This window comes from Bubalus bubalis, chromosome 23 (assembly GCF_019923935.1).
Source record: "Bubalus bubalis isolate 160015118507 breed Murrah chromosome 23, NDDB_SH_1, whole genome shotgun sequence".
In the NCBI taxonomy this organism is placed as follows: domain Eukaryota; kingdom Metazoa; phylum Chordata; class Mammalia; order Artiodactyla; family Bovidae; genus Bubalus; species Bubalus bubalis.
In genome coordinates, this window is record NC_059179.1 from 18,159,911 (window position 1) to 18,186,114 (window position 26,204).

The following is a 26,204-nucleotide window of genomic DNA, read 5'->3' on the forward strand; positions in this document are numbered from 1 at the left end:
TTTATCATAGGCAATGTTGCCTAGAGACATAATTGACATATGGCTCTTATCAGGTTACCAGGGTAACAGAGCGGAAGTCAATGAAGGTCAAATTCTCCTGGAGAAGGGAAATGAAAGCTGTTACATTAACTCTTTGCCCACGATTATCTTGGGCCAAGTTGTTTACATCCTCTCAGGTTCGTTTTCCTGTCTCTAAAATGGTGATAATAATGATACCTTGCAGGGCCCTGTGTCCTGGGCACAGAGCCTTTCTGTGTCCCAGTTTCATTGATCATAGGAAACAGTCTTCATTCAGCCTCCATGACCTTCCATAGGGCAGATTCAAGCAGTTGTTAATCAGGGAAGGGCAGAGATGTGAGACCAGGGAGAAACACTTGGGACAAGGTCCTGTTTCCCCATCAATGGATACACACAACATTATCTTTGAGCTATTCTGCAGATACTGAAACTCCTTCCAGATGGGAGAAGTGCTGCCCACAAGCATGTAGACCCCAGGCCAATTGACCCTGAAGGTTGACAAGGCTGACTTCTACTTAGCTTATCACCAACCTATCAGAAGAATGTTCACAAGCTGATTGCTCCCACTTTTACTATAAAACTTCTATCTTCCCCAAGTTGGGAAACTCGGTTTTGAGGGCATCAACCCACTATGTCCTCTTTTGCCTGGCAAAGCAATAAAGATGTCTTTTTCTACTTCACCCAAAACTCTGTCTCTGAGATTTGATTTAGCACTGATGTGAAAAACTAAGAGAAACTAAGCTTTCTGCATCAATAATAGTACATATCACATACGTTTGTCATGAGGGTTTTTTGTGTTTTTTTTTGTTTTTTTTTTTTTGTTTTTGCCACACGGTGGGGCACACAGGATCCTAGTTCCCTGACCTGGGATTAAACCCATGCCACCTGCAGTGAAAACATGAAGTGTTAACTGCTGGACTGCATAAGTATCTTTGAATTGGCTATTCTTTTGGCTCAACGGTAAAGAATCCTCCTGCCAATTCAAGAGATGTGGGTTTGATCCCTGGGTCGGGAAGATCCCCTGGAGAAGGAAATGGCAACCCACTCCAGTACCCTTGCTTGGAAAATTCCATGGACAGAAGAGCCTGGTGAGCTATAGTCCATGGGGTCACAAAAGAGTCAGACATGATTTAGCGAATAAACAACAACAAAACAATCTTTAAATTAGACAAGGAACAGCAGATACACACTGGCCTCCACACCACTACTCCATATTCAAGGTACATATCTTTATTCAATCACCACCTTCTTTGTGGCCTCAGGATCCTTCTCAAAACAGCTTCCCAGGATCTCAACACCAGCTAACTGACGTGGAAATTGTTTTTAAAACACTATTTGCCATAGCTGTATTAGGCAGTAAGTCCACGCAGTAGCAGATACTACCTTCATAAGAACAAAGAAAAGAAAAAGCTCCTGGTTGTTTCAAGTTAATGACAGTTCAAACCCTCAGACTCTAAATTGGACAACCCATGTGTGCATACAACCCAAGCATACAGTAACACATGAGTAACTGAAATACATAGAAATTCTAGAGGGGAATGGAGTCAGTTTCCAGACAAAGGACATTTTGAAAAGGACAGCCACAGCAACAGATCCTGCATCCCTGGATGCTCAGGGCTTGTACTTCAGATTCTAAGCATTTAACCTTCACCACTGGTCAGTTAAAAATAAACTGAAATGTGCTGAAACCTGCTGATCTAAGGAAAAAATGCAGAGTTCTTTCATTTCATTGGGAAAAAAAAAAAAAACAACCCAAAACAATAACAAGGAGATTCTGGGGCCACAGTCTCCTTCTGGGAAAGCCAGTTGCAGAGTTACACTATAGTTTTTTTACAGGAGTCGATCCCAGAGAAACCATTCCTGGGCAGAAAGAAGCTGGAACAGATGAGTGAAGGCAGGAAGGCACTTAATTAAGGAACGAGTCATGAGAAATAATGAATTTTCAAAGACGCTCATGTGATACTCTTCCTGGGACATAAATCTAGATCACTTAGCTGCAGTGGAAACTCCATTCAGATTATGTGTTACTAATTTAATAGAAAACCTAATCTGAGTATATAATCCAGTAAAATATCAGATACTGAGTGACTGTTCTTCTGGAAAGGCTCTCAAACCCTGCAACCTGGCCAAAGGCTTTTTTTTTTTTTTTTTCCCAGCAAGTGCTATTTTGAATAGAAAAGAGGCTTAGAGCAAGGAGCTGCATGGTGAAACAGTTGAAAACAAACAAACAAACTTGAAACCTGATTGGTTCTATTTGCTCACAGGTAGAAGGATGGCTATGATTGACCATGTCAACAGGAAAGTCCAACCTTCCTATACCCTCATGGAGAAGTGAGGGGAAGGTGAGAGACAGTGACAGAGAGGCAGAAACAGGGACAGAGAGAAAGAGATAGTCACACACATGCAGACGTGGGAGTCAGAGGAAGGGAGCAGGAGAAGGAGAGAGACAGTGAGACAGACAGGAAGACGGAGTTGTGGAGGGGAGAGACAAAGACACGCGGACAGAGAGAGGAGAACGGTAGTCTGAAATTAGAGAGACTGAGAGGTGATTTGCAATGACAAAGAGGCTAACATGAAAGGGTTAGGCGAAGCAGCATGTCAAGTTCTGTGAATTTCTTAGCAGACAAGCAAGGCCTCAATGCGGTGCTCCTGGTGAGCACACATACCCTCTGCCTTGCAGCAAGGAGTTCACAGGTCAGTTTCCTGGTGGGGTGCAGTGGGTACTAGGACTTGCTAAGATCCATTCTCTACTAGCTACCCTCTCGAGGGCATCATGTCGTTTTCCTCTGCGGCACTGTCACGGTTTGTAGTTATATATATATTCAGTTAGGCAGTGTTCTTGCCTGGAGAATCCCAGGGATGGGGAAGCCTGGTAGGCTGCCGTCTATGGGGTCGCACAGAGTCGGACATGACTGAAGCGACTTAGCAGCAGCAGCAGAGGCAGCAGCAGGCAGTCTCTTTGTTTAATATCCAGCTCTCCCACTAGAAGGGAAGTGCTAGAAGGCAGGGACCATGCTGGCTTATTTGCTGACTCCTTGTCACCTGGTGCGGTGACTTAAACACTTGAGTAGGCCGATAAATGTTGTTGAATGAATGTGAAAGTGAACAGACTAATGAGGAAGAAGCAAATGAATACATGGCTATGGAGGTCTTTGGGCTTTGGGAAGGGATCTGGGCATTTTCCAAGCTGAGAAAAGAGAAGGGCAATGCAGGCAGCATGACCAGCACGGGCGGATGGATGGAGACACAGCCAAAAAAATGGGCAGCCGGGAGCAGCCACAGATGTTCCACCTTTGGGGGCATCTCACAGATGTCTTACTACCACTTGTTGGAGAAGTGAAGTCCTTGCGTTGTAATGTCGACAAATAATTTCACACCACAACATCTAGGATGACTTCTTATTTTCTGGCAACCCTCAAAGTCAAGAAATAATCAAATGTCTGTGGTGTAGGGCCTGTAGATGATATTTGCTAACGTTAGTAGGAGCAGGTACCAGAGAAGCAGGTACATGTCCAGTTGCAAACTGACTTGTGGGCAGTGCCCTGAGGAAGGCCTGCCCACAGCTGTGCAGCTGCAGAGGTGGGCAAGGTCGCTGCTGGTGGTGAGGAGTTTAACTTAATTAACTTGAAAACATTCAATCCAGTGCTCTTTCACTAAATGCCTATATTTGCAACACAGTTCTTGTACATCTAAAGGAGGGAAAAGCTGCAGAAGTCAGAAGTGTCTTGAGGCTCCCTTGGCTTCACTAGGTCAGTTTCAGCCCCACACAAGACAAGAAGGGCCAGCCCTGCCTCAGAGTGAGTTCCCTGCGGGTAAGAAGATCTTGAGAGAAAAAAGCGCGCAGATGGGGAAGGCGGCATGTTTCAGTAACTTAATGGACTGCTTACAAATGGTCCTTCGGGGGGCTCAGATCTTACATATCAGGGCTGTGAGGACCTTCACTGGGCCCAGCTATGCCCCACCTCAGAGGGGACCCAGCTGGCAGAGAGGGACTGTAACCAGAGAGCTCAGGTAAAGAAAACACTACTGGAGATGATCTGTTACAAAGACGCCAGTTACCAAGGAGGTTGCTAAGAGAAGTCATCACGTTAGTTAGCTTGGGCCGTTAGCTTGGGCTGAGTTGGCTCTCTCCATTGAAGGCAAACTTGATCCACAGAACCAGGTGGAGGGAGCAGGGGCACAAGAGGAAGGTTCAAAGCAGGAGTCCCAGAAGCGCAGCAGCCCTCTGGGATGGATTAGAGTGACACGTGTGAGTTTAGTTCCCAGTAGCAAGACACCGCATGTTTCTCCTTTTTTTCCTTTCTCCTGACGGAGAAAGACAATCCTCTGAGATATTCAAGCAGCGCTAACTCCACAAGTGGATTACCTGGGAAACAGCTGGACCCAGAGAGGCTCCTGAGGCCTTAGCACCCAGAGCCTCAACAAAGTGACCTAAATGTGTTACCTAAGTCAAAGGACCGACAGGACCACTGTACCATTCTCTGAAGGCAAAGACAGAAGCAAAAGAAGTAAATGAGAAAAAGATCAACAGATAGTGAAGTCACCCAGAGAGAGATGTGCCATAGTTTTCGTTTAGTGTTTCCATAAGCTTACCCTAAAAACATTTATTTATTATATCGTATGGTGTGGAACATGATGGTTTAAATCTGTGGGGCTCTTAAACACAAACTTGTCAAGAGAACTGGGAGCAAAGTTGCAAGTCTGATAATAACAAATACACATAGCTACCACTTGGTGGCAGCATATCTAAACTAAAGACAGCGATGGTGAGGAGTGTGTGTGTGTGTGTGTGTGTGTGTGTGTGTGTACATGCACGCACATGCACAAGTTCAGGGGAAGGGCCCCAAAATCTCAGGATCAGAACTCAACACTGCTCCCCAGCCCCTTTAATTCAACACTGGGAGCCTCTCTGACAACCCTCCTACTTAGTAGTTGGTTGGATTTCCTTTGGGGACCTTATTACTATCCCCTTTCCAAAACTTAAGTCAGAAAGAGGAAGATTTAAAATGGATAAACCTGTATGCAGGTCAGGAAGCAACAGTTAGAACTGGACATGGAACAACAGACTGGTTCCAAATAGGAAAAGGAGTACGTCAAGGCTGTATACTGTCACCCTGCTTATTTAACTTATATGCAGAGTACGTCATGAGAAACACTGTGCTTATCTTATGGAAGATAAGCACAAGCTGGAATCAAGATTGCTGGGAGAAATATCAATAACCTCAGATATACAGATGACACCATCCTTATGGCAGAAAGTGAAGAGGAACTAAAATGCCTCTTGATGAAAGTGAAAGAGGAGAGTGAAAAAGTTGGCTTAAAGCTCAACATTCAGAAAACTAAGATCATGGCATCTGGTCCCATCACTTCATGGGAAATAGATGGGGAAACAGGGGAAACAGTGTCAGACTTTATTTTTTTGGGCTCCAAAATCACTGCAGATGGTGATTGCAGCCATGAAATTAAAAGACACTTACTCCTTGGAAGGAAAGTTATGACCAACCTAGATAGCATATTCAAAAGCAGAGACATTACTTTGCCAACAAAGGTCCGTCTAGTCAAGGCTATGGTCCTTCCAGTGGTCATGTATGGATGTGAGAGCTGGACTGTGAAGAAGGCTGAGGGCCGAAAAATTGATGCTTTTGAACTGTGGTGTTGGAGAAGACTCTTGAGAGTCCCTTGGACTGCAAGGAGGTCCAACCAGTCCATTCTAAAGGAGATCAGTCCTGGGTATTCTTTGGAAGGACTGATGCTAAAGCTGAAACTCCAACACTTTGGCTACCTCATGCGAAGAGTTGACTCATTGGAAAAGACTCTGATGCTGGGAGGGGTTGGGGGCAGGAGGAGAAAGGGACGACAGAGGATGAGATGGCTGGATGGCATCACTGACTCGATGGACATGAGTTTGGGTGAACTCTGGGAGTTGGTGATGGACAGGGAGGCCTGGAGTGCTTCAATTCATGGGGTCGCAAAGAGTCGGACATGACTGAGCAACTGAACTGAGCTGAACCGAACCAACAAAAACCTATTGTATGGCACATGGAACTCTGCTCAATGATATGTGCCACCCTAGATGGGAGAAGGGGTTGGCGGAGAATAGATACATGTATGGCTGAGTCCCTTCACTGTTCACTTGAAATTATCACAACATTGTTAATTGGCTATACCCCAATACAAAATGTTTTTGGTGTTAAAAAATAAAAATTAAAAAAAAAAAAAAGAAAGGGGCAGATTTGTCCCAACATAGTTAGATGAACTCTGGCGCAATGGTATGAGCTGGCCTAGCTGCATCCACTATGTTGTCCTGTGAGCGGATGAGTGAATGAGTCAGTGAGTCAGTTAGTGAATAAACACAGCCTAGTTTCCTTAATACATTTATTTTCAGCTTCTAGGGTTGAATTGTAACAGAGCGAGACACTGATAACCTCTGCTATTCAGTTTAGAAGTAACTCTCCTGTATCTGTCCCATGGCAGGCAAGTGTAGACCTGAGAGGAAGGGCAGGCCAGGAGGGTCCTCCAACCCAGTGGGCAGCTGAGAGCCTGGATCCCTGGGAATCTGCAGACCCAGCTTCCTGACCCAGTTCTTTCTCGACGGGACTTAAGAAAGTTACTTAGTTTTTGCACCTTGGTGGCCATTTCTCTTTAAAATGAAGAGGATTATCCGCCAAGCCCCAGGATGATCACATGAGATCACAGAGATAAAAGCAGTGCACTAAAGGCAGATGTTCCCAGTGATAACTGTGCTGGGTGCTGTTAGAAACATACGTCTTAGACTGATCGGTTTGCCCTGCTTGTTTATGACCTAACCTGCCTTCTCTCCTAGAGTTGCTGGCCACTGGTAGTAAAATGAATGGTTCCTCCCCAGGTACCAGTGACTGCTGCTTCTGGGCCAGTAGTCATTCTCAAGGTTAAACCACAGACAGAAACACAAATCATATCTAGATTCAGAAAATTCAGAGTTTATATGATCTGGAAAGTGAAAAATGCACTGGGTTTCCTTTGCCCATTCCCCAAACAGCCGAATTTTATAGCCTGCCTGTCTGTGGCCTCCTGCTAGCTCCAAGGCAACCAGAATCTCCCCCTACCCTATCCTGGCCCCATGTAACTTTACAAGTTGCCAACTGGCCGCAGACCAGGCAAGCTCCCTAGCACTCCGCTGCCTTGGAAAGTGCTGGAGAGGCTCAGGGCTCCCACTGTGAGAGGCCTGGCAGACCAGGAGGAGTGGGATGGCTGCCCTTAGTGTTCCCGCCAGCTCTGCACCGATGTGGTAGGAGGATTTGTGTGCTGGAACATCCAGAGGCATAACGGGGGTTAAGGCTCTCTGTCAACACTAAATCAACTGCCAGTAAAGTGGGGGCTTCTCTCATTGTCCAGCTGCTCCACCATAGGGACCCAGGGCAGAAATGTTGATGCATGGTCTCTGGCTTCCCACAGGAGTACTTCTTGTTCTCCAAATGTTCTTTCGTGAATGGGCCTGTGTTCCAGACTGCAAAGGACCGCATCTCCCCTGCACCCCATTTTCTCACCAACAACGGGGAGAGGTAAGTGGCCGAAACGCCGATGCTCCAGAATTGCTTGCTGGGTCCATGGAGAGAGGGATGGGTGTGCAAGGGCCAGAGGGCACCAGAGGCTGTTTCGTGAGCCAACATCTGGGCCACAGAAAGAGGAAGCCTGGCTGGAGCTGCTGGATGGTTTTTCTAAACAGAAACCAGGACTACAAATTTGTGGTTTTAGATGAAAATTTCTGGTGCAGAGTAAGGAATGTAGTCCTAGAGACAGAGAGACCCGGGTTCAAACCTGGGCTGTATCACTTATTAGCTGTGAGACCTTGGGAGAGCTGCTTAACTTCTCTGTGCCTCAGTTTCCCCATTTGTAAAGTGCAGGTAATTAAGAGTACCCCTGTCTGGCTGCTTAGAGGATTCAGGGAGGGAGAGGATGTGGACGGTGGGGATGACACCTTCTCTCCTCACCTCCCTGCTGGGTCACGGCTCATTTGGGAAGAGCTTCCATCAGCACCTCGGTCCTCCCAGTCAGGTGCTGGGAGAGAGTTTCTACCACTCTTTCCCTCTTTCTTCCCCGCCCCCAGAGCAGCAGCCAGTCTGACGGGGAAGCACCTAACAACCACAGGACCACACCTTCCAGGTGTTGGGGTTGCAGCGTCAAAGGCCCTGCAGTACCAGGGTTCGCTTCTGGCCACCCAACCTGACCACATTTGCGGCTCCAAAACACCCTCTTTGTGTCTGCTTTTCTGTTCATAGGTGGGAAAATCAGGCTCCACTCCCTATGGGGCCAGATCCCTATGGTCTTCCTCTCAGGCTGAAAGTTGGCAGTACTCAATCCAGCTCATTCTAGAAAGTCCTCCATCAAAAGAGCTGATAGATGTGTTGCTAAGTATTTGTCTTGTCTTTCTTGAATCTACTAATTAGACCAGAGGGAAGGACAGCGAAGATGTAGGCAGTGTTTCAGAGTTCTTAGCATCTCAGAGCGAATAATGGTAACATGATAAGAAGGCTCTTAGAGGGCCAGGTGTGTGGTCCTCCTGCTTCAGCGCTGACATGCGCATTGAAGTCCAGTGTTATTTAGACCAGTGGTTCTCCAGGCGAGTGGCACTGCCCTCTGCAGGGTATTTGGGAGATCTGTGAGGGTATTTTGGGTTGTCACTATGATACACGACTAGCATTGAGCAGAAGGCAGAAAGAGGCTACAACACCTTCAGTGCGGGGGGACAGCGCTATTTTGGGTCCCTCATGACTTTAAAATATTTCGCTAGACCCACACATGAGTTTAAACAATAACTGCTTATGACATGTATTTATACATATGTGTGTATTCGTACAGATCGGTTTATACATATACACGTGTATATATTTTTAAAATTAATATCAGCAGGTATAAGGAAAAATATGGGCAAAACGTATCTACCAAACTGAAGTGCTATAGTGTTGGTGGAGTGGAGTCATAGACTTTTAGTAACTTGGTTCTACATTTTTGTTTCCAATATTTGGAAGAATGTGCTATTTTTGCTATTGAATAAAACAATTAAGATAAAAAAAGGGCAAAATTTGTTAAGCAATTTACAAAAAAAATCATGTCCTGGAGATATGATATTTTGGAAATAAGTTTATTATACATTAATCCAGTAAAAAGCTTTTCATAATTTTCTGAGCCTAGAAGCTAAACTACTTCATTTATAAAATACAACTTGTACCTTTGCATCATTTTCATATATATTAAACTTTCCAGGAATTCCATTACTATAAAAATGGGGAGGAGAAACGGGAAATCGCTCACTATGTAGGAAAATCCAGGCATTGATGCCAGCCCTGCTGGTAGTAGCCAAGTCACCAAAACAATGAACATATCAGCCAGCATTTGCAGCCGTGACAGTGCCAGTGATTCAGAGAGCAGGTGCCCGCGTCTGCCCAATCGCCACGTCCTCAGGGGCAGGTACCCCGAGCATTCCTCTCCTAGTTCTCTTCTATATTTCAATCAGGGCAATATTTGATTTCTAAAAATTTCATGTGTATTAATACATAGGTTATATTATACAAATCTCATGTCAGCGTAGTGGATGGGGGAGCATTACCGAATGTGTGCTATAAAAAAGGGACTGTTGGGACTGATAAGAGTCAAAAGCCACTGATTTCACTTCTGGGATCTGAAGGCAACACTTTTCATCAACTCTGCCTTCCAGGCCCCTGCTTAAACTTTCCCGTAACAAAGCAGGAAGTTTGGAGAACAATTCTGCTTGTCATAGTACATGATGACCTGTCTAACTTTGTGTAAAATGGGATCTTCATCTCTCCGGAGTTGGGGTAAGGGTAAGCAAGGGACTTCCCCCACACACAGCAGAAGGAAGAAACGCTTTTGTCAGCAGAAAGACAGAAGCAGAACTGAGCCGGGCGACTTACAGAGGTCCTCGGTGGCAGCTGGGACGAAGGCCGCCATGGACTCGTACAGCTCCTCGTCACAGCCGGGGTTGAGGGAGCACTTCATGAGCAGGTCCGTGGACAGGTGGGCCATGGACTCATACACAGAGTCAGCCTCCTCCCCTTGCATCAGCTCCTCCTTTATGTGACTCTTCAGCATGTCCACAGTTTCCTGAAAGAGAGGGAGGGCCCCACAGGCACGCTGACACAGCCGGGCTCTCTGGGCAGCGTCGGGTGTGCGAGTGGCCTCATGACAGTCGAGTAAAGGCTCACAAGAATCAGGGTTGCAACTGGGTGTGCAGGTCTATTTCCCACCAGACTGAAAGCTCCTTGAGGAGCCAGGCTCCAAGTCCTTGTTGTATGTCCTTTGCTTTCACCTTTGTATCTTCCTCCAACACTAAGGAGCAATTAGGCACTCAGAGGGGACGTCTGTTAAATGTCCAATGCCTGAAGGATACAAATCTGCCACCTTCTCATGAGCGCCTTTGATGTGTCAGGGAAGGCTAGGGATGTGCTTATGCAGTCTATCCTGACGTCCTTTCCACTGCTGCTTCTCGTTCACAGACGAGAAAACCAAAGCTCAGAAAAATCTAGTGCCTTACTCAATGATCCGCAATCCTGGCTTCTGACTTTTCTACCATACCTTAGTGGTTCCTCAAATGGGAACAAATGGCCACAAAGGTGGAACCTTTGCAGATTAGCCAGATGGAAAGTCAAATGGACTAAACAGGGCTGCAGCTAAGTTGCATAGTCAGAAGTCCCTTGGGAACTTGGTTTACCTATCCTTGTTCCTTATATTAGGCTGCTCCAAAGTGCCTGACCGCACTTCTCCAAAGTGCCCACCTCAGTTTTAAATCCTGTGTCCAGAAAGAGAGGTGGTCTTGGGTGAAATGCACTGAAGTCAGAGAGACCCGTCCCCTTCTGTCATTCTGCCTCCAGGTGGTGGTGAAGCCAGAGAGGTGACTTCTCTGAAACCCCTGCACAACTTCTCCTGGTAAGAAACTCTGGTGTTTCACAATCCTTATTTCAGCATCAACCCACAAAAATCCTCATTTTCATCATCACTACCCCAAGAGCACTAATCTGCTCTTGACACTCTGCGTTGGTTTCCTGATGAACCCCAAGAAACAAACCAGGTGACAGCTGTGGAGTGTTGGAGACTCAGAGCCTGGCTTTTGGTTTTGATATGATGGAAAGAGGAAATGGGATGGTTCTCTGGAATCATGAACAACATGGAGGGACGACCTTTGCGGGGCAAAGCTGGAGATGCATTGGTTGAAGGGATTATAGTCTGAGAACAAAGATGATACGACACATGTGAACCAGATTAACTTCAGTGCAAACTGGACATGCATCTTTCCACGTCCCTGTGACATAAAGTAGGATAATGGGCCCCAGCTTTAGCATCAACTAGGTTCACATCCTATCTCCACCCTGACAAGTGTGGGGCCCTTGGCACAACTACTCTGTCTTTTGAGGCCCTTTTCCTCCTTTGCTGAAGAAAGATAACAATACTGTCAACTTCAAAGAATAGTGGGGAGGACTCAAGGAGACAATGCATTTGCCAATCAAATAAATGCAATAAATAGTGGTCATTAATCTGAACACAGCATGCTCTTAACAAAAACTATTGGCAGGGAAACCTAACACTGCCTTTTATACATTTTTGACTCCAAAGTGAAGCCAAGTAAATGCTTCTAGACTGTAAGTACCTTTTAGCTTCATTTATGCCAATGATACACCAAATAAGCACTCTAGCTATTCTATTCATTCAATATATTTAATCACTCCCCAAATTTTGGGGGCCTCTCTATATATAATCTCAGTGAGTCATTGCCTTGTAGATTGTCAAGTCCAGAGCAGAGGGGTAAGTTTCTGGGGAGGTGTCAGGCTCACTCCTGTCTGGAGGTAGAAAACAAGACTGGATTGTGTTCATTGTTCCTTTTGAGGTCATAGCCTCATATGAGAGGCTGAGCTATTTCCGCGTTGCTGCTGTGAATCGTGAAAACGGAAGAAAACCAGAAAAGGGTGGAGTCACAAAGGGCATCTGCCTCCAAAACAATGGAAGGAATTTTGGGGCATGTATCAAGGCCAAGATACAGGGTGAGATTACACTCAAAGAAGGACCCCCAAGTCAATGATCGAGAAGGATCTGTGGATCCTAAACTAGAGAAGCAGTTAAACCTAAAGACAGGCAGAAGCTCAGAAAGTGAGAGAGGTTGTCAGGAGGCGGGGCCTCACGGCTGGCCTCCCTGTAGCCTCAGATGCAGAGTTTTACTATGGTCAGTGCTAAGAAAGGAACCAAGCTTAACAGTTAACCTGGGCTTGACGGTGGGTGAAGCAGCTGGGAACATTCTGCCAAGTGCCTTGGAGGTGGGTGGGGAGGCAGCTGGAAAGAAGAGTTGGCATCTGCCCTCAGCAGATTCACTCAACAAATGACTCTGTAAGTTTTTCAAGGGTGGATTTTAGTGCTTTACCTACATTATCTCTTTTTATCCTCAAAACAACCCTAAAAGTAGAACTATTATCATCTTTCTCCCGCATATTAGGAAACAGAAAGGGAAAGAATATAGATCCATGATTTGCCCAAAGTCATGTGGCTAACAAGTATTGATAAGGAAACTGGACCCAGGTCCATGTGACTCCAGGCTTCCCAGGGGACACTAGTGGTAAAGAACCTGCCTGCCGATGCAGGAGACGTTAAGAGCTGCAGGTTTGATCCTGCGTTCAATCCTGGGTGAGGAAGATCCCCTGGAGGAGGGCATGGCAACCCACTCCAGTGTTGCCTGGAGAATCCCATGAACAGAGGCACCTGGTGGGCTACAGTCCATGGGTCGCAAAAAGTTGGACACAACTGAAGTGACTTAGAACGCACGCATGCACGACATGTGACTCCAGGGCTCATCTCTTCAGCCCGCGTATACTGGCTCTGCCAGCAGAGGCACATGAGAACATGCTAGAGATGAAGTCCACCCAGATCTTTGGTGCAAAGGCAGCCCTGGGGACCACATGGTGCATTTCCCATTCCCGGGGCCTCTCCCGCCTTGACCTTACCACATACTCGTCGATGAACTGCCGCAGGTCCCGGAAACCATGCTTCTCGGCGATGGTGTTCGGATAGTGGCCGTGCTTGTTGGCAACGCTGTAGGCCTGTATGGCTCCCGGGCAGGTGAGCAACAAGGCAGTGAGGTTCTTCAGGCCGTACTTGGCAGCAAAGTGCAACAGAGTGGGCAGCTCTTCATCCCTTTGATCTGAAAAATTGTCAAGCAAAATGAAATGATCAGAGAAAGCCCAGGGCACCAGGCTCATGGAGATGACACTGGAAACCTAATATGGCACCCAGCAGATGCTCAACCATTGCTTCCTGGTTGACTGACCTAACATCTAACGGCTTCCTCTGGGGCACCGCTGAAGATGACAGAAGAAATGATGTGTCAACTGATTACCAAATCTATCATTAATATCCTGCCTCCTTTCTCTAAAAGGATTGGCGAATCCTGAGAAATAACACCAGTTCAAAATACGTGGATATGCTAAGGATTTTTTTTAAAAAGCAGCCATGAAGAGCAACAGGGATCGTCTTTTGAACATCTCTTCAAATTTCAGAACACTTTAAAATAACCGCTTTATGTATGCTGATTAAACGAAAGAAATCCTGGGACTTCCCTGGTGATCCAGTGGTTAGGACTCGGTGCTTTCACTACTGTGGGCACACGTTCAATTTCTAGTCAGGGAACTAAGATCCCGCAAACTGTGTGGCGTGGGGGAAAAAAAATTCATCTTCTTAGCTCTTATGCCCAGTTTCATAACATGTGCCAAGTAATCCTGATGCTGTTACTTGAACGGTCCATGACCTTTAGTTTTGAACTAGAAAATATTTCCATACTATCTCAAAGGGACCTGGGAGGATTAACGAGGTGGTTTTTGGTGAGCTCTTTGTTGAGGACAGGTTTTGAGTGATGTTATTAACGTACACGAACCCCAGGATGTCCATGAACCTTCTGATTCATGAGAAACAAAGTGCTCCTGAGAGTCATTGGTCCCCATGAGCCCCTCCACCTACCAATACGTGATACAGCAAGTCAAACTCAACCAAGGAAATAGACATGTTTGTTTTGGGAAGTTGGGGACAAATCTCTTTTTTAATTTTTATAAAAGTTGATTTCCAAGCCCAAAGTGAAAGTGAAAATGAGGGTCACTCAGTTGTATCCAGCTCTTTGTGACCCCATGGATTATACAGTCCATGGAATTCTCCAGGCCAGAATACTGGAGTGGGTAGCCTTTTCCTTCTGCAGGGGATCTTCCCAACCCAGGAATCAAATCGGGGTCTCCTGCATTGCAGGCAGATTCTTTACCAACTGAGCTATGAGGGAAGTCCAAAAGTGATAGATAAATAAACAGATAAATATATGTATATATACATATGTCTTATATATGTGTGTGTGTGTGTATACATAAATATGTATATGTATTTTTTTAATAAGACAAACCCAGGGACATTGTGGTGGTCCAGTGGTTAAGACTTTGCCTTACAATGCAGGGGGTTTGGGCTCAATCCCTGGTCAAGGAGCTAACATCCCACATGCCTTGCAACCAAAAAAACAGAACATAAACAACAAAAACAATACCGCAATAAATTCAATAAAAACTTTTAAAATGGTCCATGTTGAAAAAAATCAAAAAAAAAAAAAACAACGAAAAGACAAGCCCAGCATCCTATTCACCAGGATATAATCTTTGGAACGAAGGTCTGAAAACGTTCCCAGGATCACCCATGATTGTCAAGCTACAAAATATTCTCTCCTGAGCCCAAATAGGGAATATTAACACCCGCTGAAAGTGATGCAAGAATATTCCCTAGTAGGAAAATGGGGAGAGGCAACAAGAAAATGCCCCCAGGAGAAGTACTTGAAGGTAATATAACCTCATCCTTATGGCTCTCAGAGGCTGTGGAAGGATAAAATGCAGGCAGTGAGTAACCAGAGACTTGGGTTCCTCCTGGGCAGTGCAGTTGCGGCGTGAAGGAAAAATGGCATCCACAAAAGTGCCATAACAAGCATCCAGTCCAGCGTGCAGGGCACCATCCCCATGCAAGTGGTTCTCCCAGCTCCTAGCAAGGGACACATGCCCACAAGACTGCTCCTTCCTCGTCAAACAAATAATTGTTTTGTGCCTACTGTGAGCCACCAGGCACAGTCCCTGTGTTCATCCAGCTGCTGCTGCTGCTAAGTCGCTTCAGTCGTGTCCAACTCTGTGCGACCCCATAGACGGCAGCCCACCAGGCTACGCTGTCCCTGGGATTCTCCAGGCAAGAACACTGGAGTGGGTTGCCATTTCCTTCTCCAATGCATGAAGGTGAAAAGTGAAAGTGAAGTCGCTCAGTCGTGCCTGACTCTTCACAACCCCATGGACTGCAGCCCACCAGGCTCCTCCGTCCATGGGATTTTCCAGGCAAGAGTACTGGAGTGGGGTGCCATTGCCTTCTCCATCATCCAGCTGACAGACCAGCAAAAAAGACAGACAAAGCTGAAGAGTACAAGAACCCAACATGCAAGGGGAGCCTACAGCATGTAGGTGGGACCTACCTGAGGAAGTGCTTCCTAAGCTGCTGCAGGAGGAGGGGAGGAAGAAGCTGTACTCTCAAAGGTTGAGGTAGCAAGAGGCAGGGTAGAACCTTCATTAGGTAAAAGATGTTCATACCTTCCGTAGAGCAGAGCATAGAAGCCAAGGGAGAGAACAGAGAGGGGTGAGAGCAGAAACACTACAGGAGCTCCTGGGGAAGGGCTTGTGAAAGGTTAAGCAGTTTGGACCTTAGAAGACAAGTGGGAACCACAGAGGGTATTTAGTAAGGGAGCGAGATATTTGGGCTTATAATTTAGAATCCCAGGCTGACCAGAGAAGAATGTTTCTCAGAGGATGAACAGAAGAGCAGGATTCAGTAGAAAGCATGAGCACAGGCTGACTGCATGCTGAAACCGACCAACTGAAATCGACCTGCGGCCTTTTTCTTGAGTTTTAACTGTCAACTTACTCGTCATCATGTCTTCTTCTTCCAGCTGGTTGATTCCAAAGAGGTGCAGCCCACTTGCAGGAATATTGTTCTTCAGGGACTCCGTTAGCAGTTTATCAAGGGTCTCCGTGTTGTAGGGCACAATTTTAAAGGCCTAAATACAAAAGTGAAGACGGTCAGATCTTAAATCCAGCTATCTCCCACCCTTTTCATACTGTTACATCTTTTTGCCTTAATTGATGCTTTCAAACTGTGGTGCTGGAGAAGACTCTTGAGAGTCCCTTGGACAACAAGGAGATCAAATCAGTCAGTCCTAAAGGGAATCAACCCTGAATATTCATTGAAAGGACTGATGCTGAAGCTGGAACTCCAATACTTTGGCCACTTGATGCGAAGAGCCAACTCATTGGAAAAGACCGGGATGCTGGGAAAGATTGAGGTCAGGAGAAGAAGGGGATGACAGAGGATGAGATGGTTGGATGGCATCACCGACTCAATGGACATGGGTTTGAGCAAGTTCTGGGAGATGGTGAAGGACAGGGAAGTCTGGCATGCCACAGTCCAACTGAGCAACTGATCAACAACAACAATCTCCCACCCAACAGATTTCAGATTGTGAACTGTGAGCAGAAACTACAGGCACAGAAAACCCTGGGGTCCTTTCATCGTCCTTACCTGACACATGAACTCCACAGGATTTGCAGCATTGGACAATAAATTCCCAATTTCCTCCATGTCAGTATAATAGCTGATAATGGTGTCACACACCACTAAGTCCCCGGAATATATCTTCAGAGAAACATTCCCAGATGAAAGGTCTGGATGGAAGAAAAGATACTATAAAACTGTGTGTGTGTGTTTTTTATTAAGAGTACAGGGGAAAGTGTTCCTGGATTACTTAAACGGTAAAGAAATGAACTGGGGACTGGAAGAAAGGGTTTGGAGGTGAACTGCAGGGTTGGGAAGTGAGGGACAGAGCAGAAGAAGCGGTGAGCAGACCGACACCAGGAGAGCTCTGTGTCAGAGGGATCATCTGCACTGGGTCTGCAATTTAACTTTTCGAAGATTTTCATCTGCTTTACTCACTACTGCAGGCCCCGAGTCAATAGACAGGAAGAAGAGCTGAATTGAAAGCACTTTATATAAAGGCCAGTGGTCACCAGAGGCAGGGGAGATGCTGGCCAGTGGTCACCTAGGCAGGGGGGATGCTGGCGGTGGGACTCCGCACTTCCGCCCATCGCACCAGTAGAACTGATTCACTTGCTGGGCTGCCGTCATTACTGTGTGCTCTCCCTGAGTGCTCTCTCTTCTACACCACAGGAAGGGGTTTTGAGGGGGAAAGAAAAAATTAAAAATGCACCAACCACAAAGATTCGATTCACAAAAGAGGAAATGTGACAAGTAGAGAACATGGAAAAATATTTAACCTCGCTAGTAATCAAAGAAAGGCAAATTAAAACAATGGACTACTTTTTAGAAACATATTAAATTAGCAAACATATTCAAAGTGACAAGGCCTGTTTTGGTGATGAGATAGCAGATAAACTTGGCAGTAGTAATATTCCATTAAGCAACTAAGCATCATCTTTCAGGACCCTTAAAAACGCCCAGTGTTTGAGGAATTCCATCTCGAGGACACTACGCCAAACACAAAACCTGCATGCATAAAGATGCACAATACATCATCATTTAAAGTAACAAGAAGACAATAAGAAATTAAAAGTGACATAAATAGGCAATAATGAGGAAATGAAAATTAAAAGATATTTCTATTCAGCTGAGTATTATATATCTTTAAAAATTATGGTTTTAAGATACAGGTTCAATTCAAGGGACTAGTTTTATAAATTACGGCACATCTACACCTTGGATTACCTTGCAACCATTAAGCATCATTTTGTCAAAAGAATATTTATTAACATGGGAAAATATTCACAGTGTATTTTCAAGTAACGAAAGTTGGTTGCAAGACAGTTTTGTACACAGATGTGGGAAAACACAGAAACCAGTGATTTCCTTTGGGGGCATATGGGTAATTTTCCACCTACTTTCTTTTATGGTTACTGTATTCTCCAGGTTTTCTATATTGAGCACACATTACTTTTGTAATAGAAAAAAAAATTATAAAATTGAGAGTTTCAAAGTCCATGTAATAGTACAGTGGTAAAAGGATGGAGACAGGATAAATTAAAGTTACATAAAGAAAACCAGAATATAAGGTAATAGATACTATTGGAACAACTATGTTTTTAAAAATTAGGAACAAAGGCAAAGAAGACCTAGTGGTAGGGTATCAGATGACTTTATCCCTACTTTTCCTATTTTTCTCTAATTTTAAAAAATGTTAATACATTAACTTTGTAAACATTGTACTATATCCATTTCCTCCCCATCACACATGTATGCTTCTACAATTTCTTCTTCCTTTCAAGAGAATATGACAACCAATCCAAATCTTGGTTGTCACTTTTCTCAATGACTGATAAAGACAGCTGTCAATAAGGTAAGGAAAAAAGGGGCCTCTTCACAAGAGGCCTCATTTCTGGAGGTCAATCGGGCTACTTACTGGGAGCTTTCACGGAAACAGTGTACTCATTCTCCAGCTTGGCTTCCACCCTTATCGAGGGAGAATCCTCACGAGAAAATTCGGCTTCTGTTGTCACCTTCTCATCCAACTTACATCTCACGATGACGTAGACAGTGGTTTCGGCCTGGAATGGGAGACCAGTCATTGTTCCTTCTCCCCGGTTTTTGGAGCCCCAGCTCTCCCCAGTGAAGCTGCTCCAGGCAGGGTGGGGTCTGCAGTCCATTGCCAGGCAGTGACTGCTTGCCACAGGTCCCAAAAGACCAGTTACAAAGCCCAAGAGTGAACATTTATAACCCTTAATAGCAATTTGATCATCTTATGTCTGTCAAACCTAATAATAATTTTAAAACCTGGGGCTGGTATTTTATATGTCTGTTTATTTACTTTTTCATAGCATTTCTTTTTTGTTGTACATTATAAAAGTATTGGTCCATGGCATAATTGGAAACTTGAAAGAACAACATTTTTAAAAAGTTCTTCACCACAGATAGTTTGAGAAGCAGTATTCTAGATCAGGGCCTTTTCCGGTGAGTCAGTTCTTCGTATCAAGTAGCCAAAGTATTGGAGTTTCCGCTTCAGCATCAGTCCTTCCAAAGAATATTCAGGACTGATTTCCTTTAGGATGGACTGGTTGGATCTCCCTGCAGTCCAAGGGACGCTCAAGAATTTTCCCCAACACCACAGTACAAAAGCATCAATTTTTCGGCACTCAGCTTTCTTTATAGTCCAACTCTCACATCCATACACAATTACTGGAAAAGACCCTGATGCTGGGAAAGATTGAAGCTGGGAGGAGAGGGGATGACAGAGGATGAGATGGTTTGATGGCATTGCCAACGTGATGGACATGCATTTGAACAAACTCTGGGAGTTGGTGATGGACAGGGAAGCCTGGCGTGCTCCAGTCCATGGGGTGGCAAAGACTCAGACACAACTGAGCAACTGAACTGAACTGATTCTAGATCAGCCTTGGTATCCAAAGTGAGGCCAAGGGATCAGCAGCATTGGTATCTGTGGAAGCTTGTTAGAAACGCAGAATCTCAAGCCCTGCCTGGACCCACCAGACACCACACCGGAGTCTGCATTTTACCAAGACCTCTGGGTGACTCAGCCTTACAGAGCAAGATGCACTGATTTACAGAAGACTTCTTGAGTTTTTTAATTTATGCTCTTCTCAGATGGATAAAGATGGAGAGGCTCTATACAGTCAGCAAAAACAAGACCAGAAGCTGACTGTGGCTCAGATCATGAACCCCTTATTGCCAAATTCAGACTGAAATTGAAGAAAGTAGGGAAAACCATTAGACCATTCAGGTATGACCTAAATCAAATCCCTTATGATTATACAGTGGAAGTGAGAAATAGATTTAAGGGACTAGATTTGATAGACAGAGTGCCTGATGAACTATGGACAGAGGTTCGTGACATTGTACAGGAGACAGGGATCAAGACCAACCCCATGGAAAAGAAATGCAAAAAAGCAAAATGGCTGTCTGAGGAGGCCATACAAATAGCTGTGAAAAGAAGAGAAGCAAAAAGCAAAGGAGAAAAGGAAAGATATAAGCATCTGAATGCAGAGTTCCAAAGAATAACAAGGAGAGATAAAAAGCCTTCCTCAGCAATCAATGCAAAGAATAGAGGAAAACAACAGAATGGGAAAGACTAGAGATCTCTTCAAGAAAATTAGAGATACCAAGGGAACATTTCACGCAAAGATGGGCTCAATAAAGGACAGAAATGGTATGGACCTAACAGAAGCAGAAGATATTAAGAAGAGGTGGCAAGAATACACAGAAGAGCTGTACAAAAAAGATCACAACCCAGATAATCACGATGGTGTGATCACTCACATACAGCCAGACATGCTGGAATGTGAAGTCAAGTGGGCCTTAGAAAGCATCACTACGAACAAAGCTAGTGGAGGTGATGGAATTCCAGTTGAGCTATTTCAAATCCTGGAAGATGATGCTGTGAAAGTGCTGCACTCAGTATGCCAGCAAATTTGGAAAACTCAGCAGTGGCCACAGGACTGGAAAAGGTCAGTTTTCATTCCTATCCCAAAGAAAGGTTATGCCAAAGAATGCCCAAACTACCACACAATTGCACTCATCTCACATGCTAGTGAAGTGATGCTCAAAATTCTCCAAGCCAGGCTTCAGCAATACGTGAACCGTGAACTTCCAGATGTTCAAGCTGGTTTTAGAAAAGGCAGAGGAACCAGAAATCAAATTGCCAACATCTGCTGGATCATCAAAAAAGCAAGAGAGTTCCAGAAAAACATCTATTTCTGCTTTATTGACTATGCCAAAGCCTTTGACTGTGTGGCTCACAATAAACTGTGGAAAATTCTGAAAGAGATGGGAATACCAGACCACCTGACCTGCCTCTTGAGAAACCTGTATGCAGGTCAGGAAGCAACAGTTAGAACTGGACATGGAACAACAGACTGGTTCCAAATAGGAAAAGGAGTATGTCAAGGCTGTATATTGTCACCCTGCTTATTTAACTTATATGCAGAGTACATCATGAGAAACGCTGGGCTCAAAGAAGCACAAGCTAGAATCAAGATTGCCAGGAAAGTGAAAGAGGAGAGTGAAAAATTTGGCTTAAAGCTCAACATTCAGAAAACGAAGATCATGGCATCTAGTCCCATCACTTCGTGGGAAATAGATGGGGAAACAGTGGAAACAGTGTCAGACTTTATTCTTTGGGGCTCCAAAATCACTGCAGATGGTGATTGCAGCCATGAAATTAAAAGACGCTTACTCCTTGGAAGGAAAGTTATGACCAACCTAGACAGCATATTCAAAAGCAGAGACTTACTTTGCCAACAAAGGTCCATCTAGTCAAGGCTATGGTTTTTCGAGTGGTCATGTATGGATGTGAGGGTTGGACTATAAAGAAAGCTGAGCGCCGAAGAATTGATGCTTTTGAACTGTGGTGCTGGAGAAGACTCTTGAGAGTCCCTTGGACTGTAAGGAGACCCAACCAGTCCATTCTAAAGGAGATCAGGGTGTTCACTGGAGGGACTGATGCTAAAGCTGAAGCTCCAGTACTTTGGCCACCTCATGCGAAGAGTTGACTCATTGGAAAAGACTCTGATGCTGGGAGAGATTGAGGGCAGGAGGAGAAGGGGACGACAGAGGATGAGATGGCTGGATGGCATCGATGACTCAATGGACGTGAGTTTGAGTGAACTCCGGGAGTTGGTGATGGACAGGGAGGCCTGGAGTGCTGTGATTCATGGGGTCGCAAAAAGTCGGACATGACTGAGCGACTGAACTGAACAGATGGACAAAAATAACTGATTGGAGGATTAATTTTCCCAAGGCATTGAGCAACCTGAGTGCAGTTTTATATTGTTTTGAGATCTCTTGTCAAACCTGCCAAATGGAATTATCTATTTTACTGTGATGGTTATGCTGGTTAAGTTCTTAGGACATTGAACTAGAAAGGACAGGCTGTCCAAATAATAGGCGAAAAGGAGAAATTTCTCACCATAGATATTCCCCAGATGTTGATTGTAAAATTCGGCTATCAAGCCTTTAGAATAGGCCTTTGTAATGAGGGCCACTCTTGATTCCAGAGCAAGTGGGAAGGGGCTGTGGTCCTGGCTCACAGAAGCTGCTGAGGGTGAATGTGAGTGTGTTTGTGGTGGACCTGTTTCCCACTGTGGGTCTAGCCCTGTCCAACCTGCTCCTTCTCCCAAGGAGGCGGGGGAGCCACTGAAAATGAGTGTGTCTCCCCATTGACAGTCATGAGCCAATGCCAGCCCAGCTGCCCCAGGATCCAGAGACCTGGAGCAGGCAGCAGAGAGAATCCTGGGTCAGTGGGAGCCAGCACAAGAGAAGGAGCCAAAGCCTGGAAAATCAGGGAGGTATGGATGTGGCATTATCCTTTGGTTCCAAACCCTCCTCATAGTCTCCAGTCTGATGTCAGGATGAGAGGGGCGTGGGGAAGGCAGGAAAGAGTATAGGGAGACTAGAAACTGCATGCCCACCACAAAGCCTGGCTGGTCAGGAAAAGGAGTGAAGTGGGTACAAAGAAAAGGGACTAATGAGAACCAGGGATGCATCTAATGGCCCAGCTGCTCATCTCAGACCTGGTTATTACCAGAATCTGGTCCAAAGGGAGCTGGAAACAGATTTTCATGCCTAATTCTTAAAACACTGAGCAGCTCAAACCAAATACATCTATGAGTTCAATCGAGTCCAAAGAAGCAGCTTGCAACCCCCATGGAGGGCGTCCTTGCCCAACGCCTTGTGGTCTCAGACTGCACAGAAAGCCACTCACAAGTGCAGAGAAGCTAAGACTTCCCATTTCCACGGCCCTTCCGCCCTCTTGCCTCCAGGAGCCCGCAGTGGCAAACCTAGCACAGGCTCCTACCCACAAGAAAGCACTTCACTGCTCTGAACCAATATTACACATTTTTTTAATCAGAAAAGGAAAGATAATGAAAAACTATCAATACTGTGGTAGTATTCAAATGACAGCGGCTCACCAGTTGGTTATCACATTCAAATCATCTCTTCACGTGGGTCCCACCCCTGAATGTTAGTCACCTTATGCTCAGGCATTACGGAGAAGGCAATGGCACCCCACTCCAGTACTCTGGCCTGGAAAATCCCATGGATGGAGGAGCCTGGTAGGCTGCAGTCCACGGGGCTGCGAAGAGTCGAACACGACTGAGCGACTTCACTTTCACTTTTCACTTTCATGCATTGAAGAAGGAAATGGCAACCCACTCCAGTGTTCTTGCCTGGAGAATCCCAGGGACGGGGGAGCCTGGTGGGCTGCTGTCTATGGGGTCGCACAGAGTCAGACACGACTGAAGCGACTTAGCAGCAGCAGCAGCAGCTCAGGCATTAAGCTGAGTTTACCACTTATCACTTCCTTTTGCAAGTGATACTGGCCAGCAAGTTTCAGCCATCAAGCTCTGATGCACTTTTGGGCCATACAAGGAGCCAGCTGACAGAGAAGCAAGCTGTCAAAATGCTCAACACTGGGCTGGAAGGACCAGACCCAGGCTTCTAACTCCAGGGTTGGCATATAGTATATTGTAATGTTCATGTCTGCTGGTCTTCAACACATTCTAAGTTTTTGTCTCATGAACTTAATGTCTTGGATTGATGACACATACATTCCTGGGCTCTTCTCCCTTTGACTTAAAGGAGTGAGGAATGTCCAGGGCCCAGGCAGTGGGGGTCCCAGGGTGGCTAATGTATATGGAAGCCCTACAAGAAAGCTGGGATTACACAAAGATGTGACAAGAGAACACCGTTCCCTTTACTACATCCACTGAAAAGCCCCGAAGCTCGTGCTCCGACATCCACCCAGCAGCCCCAGAGGTGCCTACCCCACAGCGGATGCGCTCCGGCTGCACCACCATCAGGTTCCCAGGCGGAGTCTCCGGCGGCGGCAGGCTCTGCTGCTTTGAGTAGGGAAGGACCTTCTCGTCCTCAGTCTCGGTGTCAGTGACTGAGTCGCAGCCAGAATCTATGGCACAGAGAACAAGCTGAATGGAAAGAAAAGGAAGCAGAGCTGGGCATGTCCCACCCTCGTTAAAACCCCAAATGTTACCAAATAGGAAATGGCTCCAAATGTCAAACAAATACAGGCTGAAGGGAGTGACTCAGGAAATCATGAGAGAGGACCTCCTGGGGAAAAGTCAACCCCCATGGAGGCCACGAGGATAGGGTGACAGCAGGAAGATGATGGTGGAGAGAAAGGCCAAGACGTCTGGGACGGGCTGCTGTCTGAGGCTGGCAGGTCTGGTCGCAAACAACCAACTTCTGCAGGTGTTACCTCTTCTTGCAGGGCCGGCTTTGGTGACTGTGAGGAAAGAGGCCCCTTCTCCTCAAGGGGAGGGGTGTCAAGAATAGGCTGTCCCCTTAAAGGCCGTCTTTTGAACATCAGGTAAATCCTGTGCTTTCCAGGAAGTCATTATTCCTCAAGGTCATGGCTAGCCAGCCTACTCCCTCCAGGGCAGTGGTAAAAGGCAATCACTTTCAACCAACCTTAGAGTGTCACTGGGTCCCAAATCAGTATCACAGCCAACACCCCTGCCATGGGAAGATGGGCACGAGCTCGGGTTTGGAGCAGATGAGTAGGGGTATGCAGATAGAGCATGGCATGGAATGAGATGATGCTGAGATGGGGGTAGATGCACCCTACCAGAGCGCTAAAGCAGGGACTCTTAACCAGGGCTCAACAACTGATGGGGTGCCTGTGTGCAAGATTCTCTGTGTGTCTGTGTGTGTGCATGTGTGTGTGTGTTTGCCTAAACTTCCCTGGAGATAGTCCAGAGCTTCATCAGATCCTCAAAGAGGAACAAAATGGTTAAGAACGGCTGCGAGGAACAGGAAGGTCCATCTAGTCCCTTCCTCAGGCTTGTTCTTCTCCATTTCTAAACCACCGACAGAGCCAGCCAACTGTGCTAGGTGCTGCGAGAACACGAGCGTGAACCAAACACCCATCCTGCCTTCAGAGAGCCCATCTTCTAGAAGGGCTGGAGGGAGGTTAATTTGGCTGATTCCAGCAGGCTGGCCTCCCATGGAAGGACATCCATCCTGGGAGAAAGCTGGGATGGCAGATCAGGCCACCAATATGTCCCCAAAGAAAGCTGTAACACAGGCTTGCTCTCTAGATCCCAGGTCATGCCAGGGGAGGGCTGTTCTCCCACCACCATGATGGCTGAGGTGCCAGAGCAGGTGTGGGGGACCAATCACCACCTTGTCCCAGGGCTATAACTGTGAGGCAAGGGTTTCTGGAACCTGCCCAGGCCAGGGGAGGGCCCAAGGCCTCCCAGATATGCAACTTAAAAGCTCCATAGCCTTGGGCAGGGGTCTGGTCCTGGAGCCTGACGTGGGTTCTGACAGATGTCTACATACAGGTCCAGCGTGTGATGGACAGTGAGGCAGGTACTCCCGCCGTTGGTCCCTCTCTGTGATCTCACCCAAGACGCACTAGTCCAGAAGGCGGGGCTGAGTGCAGCCTGGTCTCTGACCTTGTTAGCACAATGGGAATCCAGGCAGAAGTTAGTGCTGAGCCCTAAGGAGACAGATACTGTTCTTCACTCTGTGCCAGAGCCATAATCACCTCTATCTCTCCTTTCCTTTCAGGCCTACTGACTCCCCTCTCACTCAGTGCTAATGACCAATGCCCCTTGACCCCTTCACAAAGGCTAAGTGCAGTAGTCTTTCCACCTCCGTGCCATCTGAGCCAAATTAACGGAAGGTTGACATTTTCTCTGCCGGATCTGCCTTTCTCCACAACATTTTCTCCTTGAAAGTGAAAAGTGAAAGTTGCTCAGTTGTGTCTGACTCTTTGCAACCCCATGAACTATATGATCCATGGAATTCTCGAGGCCAGAGTACTGGAGTGGGTAGCCTTTCCCTTCTCCACAGGATCTTCCCAACCCAGGGAGGGATCGAACCCAGGTCTCCTGTATTGCAGGCAGATTCTTTACCAGCTGAGCCACAAGGGAAGCATAAGAATACTGGCATGGGTGGCCTAGCCCTGCTCCAGCGGATCTTCCTGACCCAGAAATTGAACTGGGGTCTCCTGCATTGCAGGCAGATTCTTTACCAACTGAACTATGAGGGAAGCCCTTCTCCTTGACCAGTCACTATTAAAATGGCCAGGGCCCATCCCCATGAAC

The 26,204-nt window shown here is 46.1% G+C and overlaps 1 protein-coding gene across 3 annotated transcripts in view; it reads right to left on the reverse strand.

The window, feature by feature from the left end:
* Nucleotides 1-26,204, reverse strand: part of PIK3AP1 (phosphoinositide-3-kinase adaptor protein 1) — a 121,524-nt gene that overhangs the window by 38,368 nt on the left and 56,952 nt on the right. For all 3 annotated transcript variants that reach the window (XM_044935402.2, XM_044935403.1, XM_044935404.2), the window contains 6 exons: nt 23,901-24,040; nt 18,524-18,668; nt 16,633-16,775; nt 15,979-16,111; nt 13,002-13,198; nt 9,930-10,119 (listed from right to left, as the gene is read on the reverse strand). In XM_044935402.2, coding sequence (XP_044791337.1) covers nt 9,930-10,119; nt 13,002-13,198; nt 15,979-16,111; nt 16,633-16,775; nt 18,524-18,668; nt 23,901-24,040 — 948 coding nt within the window. The remainder of the gene's footprint in view (nt 1-9,929; nt 10,120-13,001; nt 13,199-15,978; nt 16,112-16,632; nt 16,776-18,523; nt 18,669-23,900; nt 24,041-26,204) is intronic.